This window comes from Charadrius vociferus, unplaced genomic scaffold, assembly GCF_000708025.1.
Source record: "Charadrius vociferus isolate BGI_N301 unplaced genomic scaffold, ASM70802v2 scaffold486, whole genome shotgun sequence".
Lineage (NCBI taxonomy): Eukaryota > Metazoa > Chordata > Aves > Charadriiformes > Charadriidae > Charadrius > Charadrius vociferus.
Window position 1 is genome coordinate 269154 of NW_009648965.1, and position 3625 is coordinate 272778.

The 3625-nt window shown below is 65.4% G+C and overlaps 1 protein-coding gene across 1 annotated transcript; it reads right to left on the reverse strand.

Moving 5' to 3' along the window:
* Positions 1-3187: 3187 nt before the first annotated feature.
* On the reverse strand, positions 3188-3625 carry MARVELD1 (MARVEL domain containing 1; the record flags this gene model as incomplete). Its single annotated transcript, XM_009887695.1, has 1 exon — positions 3188-3625. A coding segment is annotated over one exon (438 nt), but the record flags the coding sequence as incomplete, so codon positions are not given.

Genomic DNA, 3625 nt, shown 5'->3' on the forward strand with positions numbered 1-3625 from the left:
CATGGTGGGTCCGGTTTAGATACGGGGCTCGGCCCTGACCTGGGGCTGATCTAGCTCCTGGCCCCGTCCCGATCCGGGTCTGGGCCGGTCCCGGGCTCAGTCCCAGTCTGGGGCCGGTTCCAGTCCAGGGCTGCGCACAGATCCCGGTCTGACCCTGATCCAGGGCTCAGTCTCAGTCGGGGGCCAGTCCTGATCTGGCTCTAATCCTAATCCAGGGCTCAGTCCCAGACTGGGTCTCAGCATGGCCGTACTGGGGCACTGTGGGTTTGTCCCCATGGGCTCCGTTGCTGGGGCACCTCTCCCCACCAAGACACCAGCCCCACACGGGGGGTCTCTGGGAGGGAGCAGGGCATTCCACCCAGGCCTGTGAGCAGCCCAGCCCAGCAGCCTGCGGTCCCACTCCCTCCACCTCGGGCATGGCAGGCTGTCCCACCAAGCGCTTGCAGTAAGGCAGGGCTGCTGGCACTCTGGGGATGCCAAAAGCCAGGGGGTCCCATCCCATAATACTTCATGCAACTTTGTTAACCCTATTGTGGCTCTTGGGCTATGAGGGCAGCACAGGGCTCAACACTGCTGCTGACTGCCCAGAGCCTCTGGCAAGCGGGGCACACGTCCCATGGGCAGAGGGCTGGGGGGGCTGGTGACAGCCAGGCTGTGGGTAGACCTCCAAGACTGATCCTTGTCTGGAGAATGCACCCCAGGGCTGAAGGCACCCCGGAAGATGCCGGCTGCTCCCTGCCTGCCCCTGGCTCTCCAGGAGGCCAGCAGCACGGGCACAACTGCCCACTAGTGCCCTGGCCCTGGGACAGAGAGCCCTTTCAGCACGGGAATGATGACGTTCATAGGAATGCAGCTCCATCCTGTCCCCATCTCGTCCCTGTGGCCACACAGCCCCAGGGACTTGGCTCCCTCTGCACTGCTGGGCCATGGGAGGTGCCTGTACCCAGCACCCACGCGAGCACCCGGCTGTGCCCTGTCTCTGGAGGGGACAGCAGGGCCAGGGACAGCCCTTGTCCCTGAGGGCAGGCAGAGGTTTAAGCCTCTCTACCAGGAGCAGTGGCTCAGCACTGGGGAGCCTGCCCGTGACCCCAGAGCACACCAGGGTGCTGTGACCGCAGCCAGAGGCTCCAGGCAGGGAGGCCCCAGGGCACAGGGCAACAGAGATGGGTGTCATCTCAGCTCAGACCCTGTCCCCAGCTGCTCCCAGCCCCAGCACAAAGCCCCAGACACCCAGTGAGCGCCAATATTGCTTTATTTGGAAGGTGAATCCATAGGCACCGGAGAGGGGGCTGGTGAAGGACAGAGCCGGCGCAACAGGCAGGGCTGTGGGAAGCCGGGGAAAGGCACTTGTGGTGGCAGAAGCCCCGCTGAGCGTCTGGGGCAACCTGGGCCAGGGGCTGCACCAGAGCAGGCGGGGGCAGGCAGTGTCAGGGACCAGCCCTGATGTGGGGTACGGACAGCATGTCCTGCCCAGGGAAGGGGTAGATGGCCTGGGGGCTGGCAGGGGCCCCCCAAACACAAGAGGGCATCAGCTGGGACAACACTTCATGATGGAAGTCGTGACTCAGTGCCAGCCCTGTGCCCTTCTCTGCCCCAGGGGGATCATGGCTGCTGCTCTCTACGCCAAAAAAAGGCACCAGGAAACCTCAGGTGACAGCCAGAGCTCAAGGCCAGCTGCTGGGGACACCCTTCCCGCTGATCCGAGCCAACATGGAGACTGGGGCAGACCCTCCCTCACACCGGGAGTGATGGAGAGGACCTGCCCCCAGGCAGGGCGAGGAGAGCTTATGACAGAGCAGCACCGGTGTGGTGGTCCTCCAAAAATTCCCAGTTTCTGGCTGCCCGTTGCTCCAGTTGTCCCTGCATGGCCTCCTCAGGGCTTGGCACCCAGCAGGCTGTGAAGGCTGATCCAGGGCCGTGCTGGCTCTGCTGCCAGTGTCCTCTTCTCCTGTTCTCCGAGACGGGCAGTGTCCCCGCAATGCCTGGCCTCAGCTCCCCTGGGGCCATGGTGCCAGCGGCAGACCAGCACCACCATGCTGCCACGTTCACCCTTCTCCTCCGCCTCACCATGGTCTCTGGCAGCGCAGCGCCCCAAGATGGAGCTGGAAAGTCCCGAGACGAGAGTTTTCCGGGATGATAAACCAAGTGCCGCAGGGTCAGGCAGGGCTACATGGGCTAGTCTTCAGCGCTGCCGGCAAGGCCATGCCTGTCCCTGCCAGAGCAGCCAGGCCCTGGGGCAGGCTGGGTGGCTCTTGGTGGCTCAGAGCCACGAACCTTGCTGCAGGGGAAGAGGGGGAGAGAACAACCCGGTGTTCGGCTCTGCTCCCTCCCAGTGCCCAGCTCCCTCCCGGACCAGTACGACAGAAGAATTTACCCCCAGCCCAGGGCCACAGGACCAGGCTATGGCACCACTCGCCCTTCCCCTCGCCCCGCAGCCCTGCACAGCCTCAGCCCCAAAGTGGGACAGTGTGTCCGGGGGGCCGGAGTGATGCCAGGTCAGGCTGTCCCCAGCAGCTGCTGCAGGACCGGGGGGTCTCCACACCCCCAGAGCGCAGGGCAGGGAGGGGTTGAACCCCGCAGGGCTCCGGCAAGACGGCGGACGTGTTCAGGCCAGACAGGAGGAGGGGCCCGGGCTGGGGAAGCCGAGATCAGAGCCTCCGTTATGGAACTGCGGAGGCGCCGCACAGCTGGGGATGGCAGGAGGGGGCTGCCAGCGGGTCGGGGGGGGTTATGCCCACCCAACGCCACTGTGTACCACTGCCCCCAGCTCCGCTACCCCAAGCCAGTCCCCCTCCACCCAGGGGACAGGTCAGCACCCACCTGAGCACACAGCATCTGCAAGGCCCGGGGTGAGGGAGTTGGGCAGGAGCCCTGGGGGGGCTCCCAGAAATTGGCGTCCCTCTTAGGGGCTCTCCGATTGGGTCCTTCCATTTGCAAGAGCCTACGTCTGTCCAGGGGCGAGAGAGGAGCCTGTACAGCCACTGGGTGTCCACTCTGTCTCGGTGGGATGCAGGGAAAGCTGTGCTCAGAGAAGGCCTCTATCTGTCCATCCGTCTGCGCAGGAGTCTCCGGAGGAAGCGTGGTGCAGTCAGCCAGGAGGGGATGGGGCGGCAGGGTCACTTCGTCCTGAAGGGGTGCTACGCTCCATCTGCGGGCGAGGAAAAGGGGAGTCGAGTGCCGCAGGGTCTCAGATGATATCGCGCTGGTCCCGGCAACGCCGTGACAGGCAGTAGAGCCCAGAGAAGAGGTACAGGCAGGCGGCGATGCCCCCGCAGACAGAGGCACTCAGGTAGGCACCGTAGAGGCAGTGCTGGCTGTAGCCCGGCAGGTTGCAATAGCTTTTCTGCTGGGCTTTGTGGCCCATGATGCCGGTGGCGGCCGCGTAGAGGCCCACGCCCAGCCCCAGGTCATGCACCAGGTTGGTGAGGAGCCAGCGAGAGCCCAGCCAGGGCACCAGTGCCCAGCGCCCCAGCAGGCTCAGCCCGAAGAGAGCCAGGGTGAGGAGCCAGACCAGGACGGCGGCGAAGAGGGCGAAGTGGGCCGCCCCCTCGTACTTGTGAGCCGCCACCGTCACCCAGAAGGCAGCGCCCAGCGCCAGCTGCCCCAGGCGCAGCAGCCCCAGCGG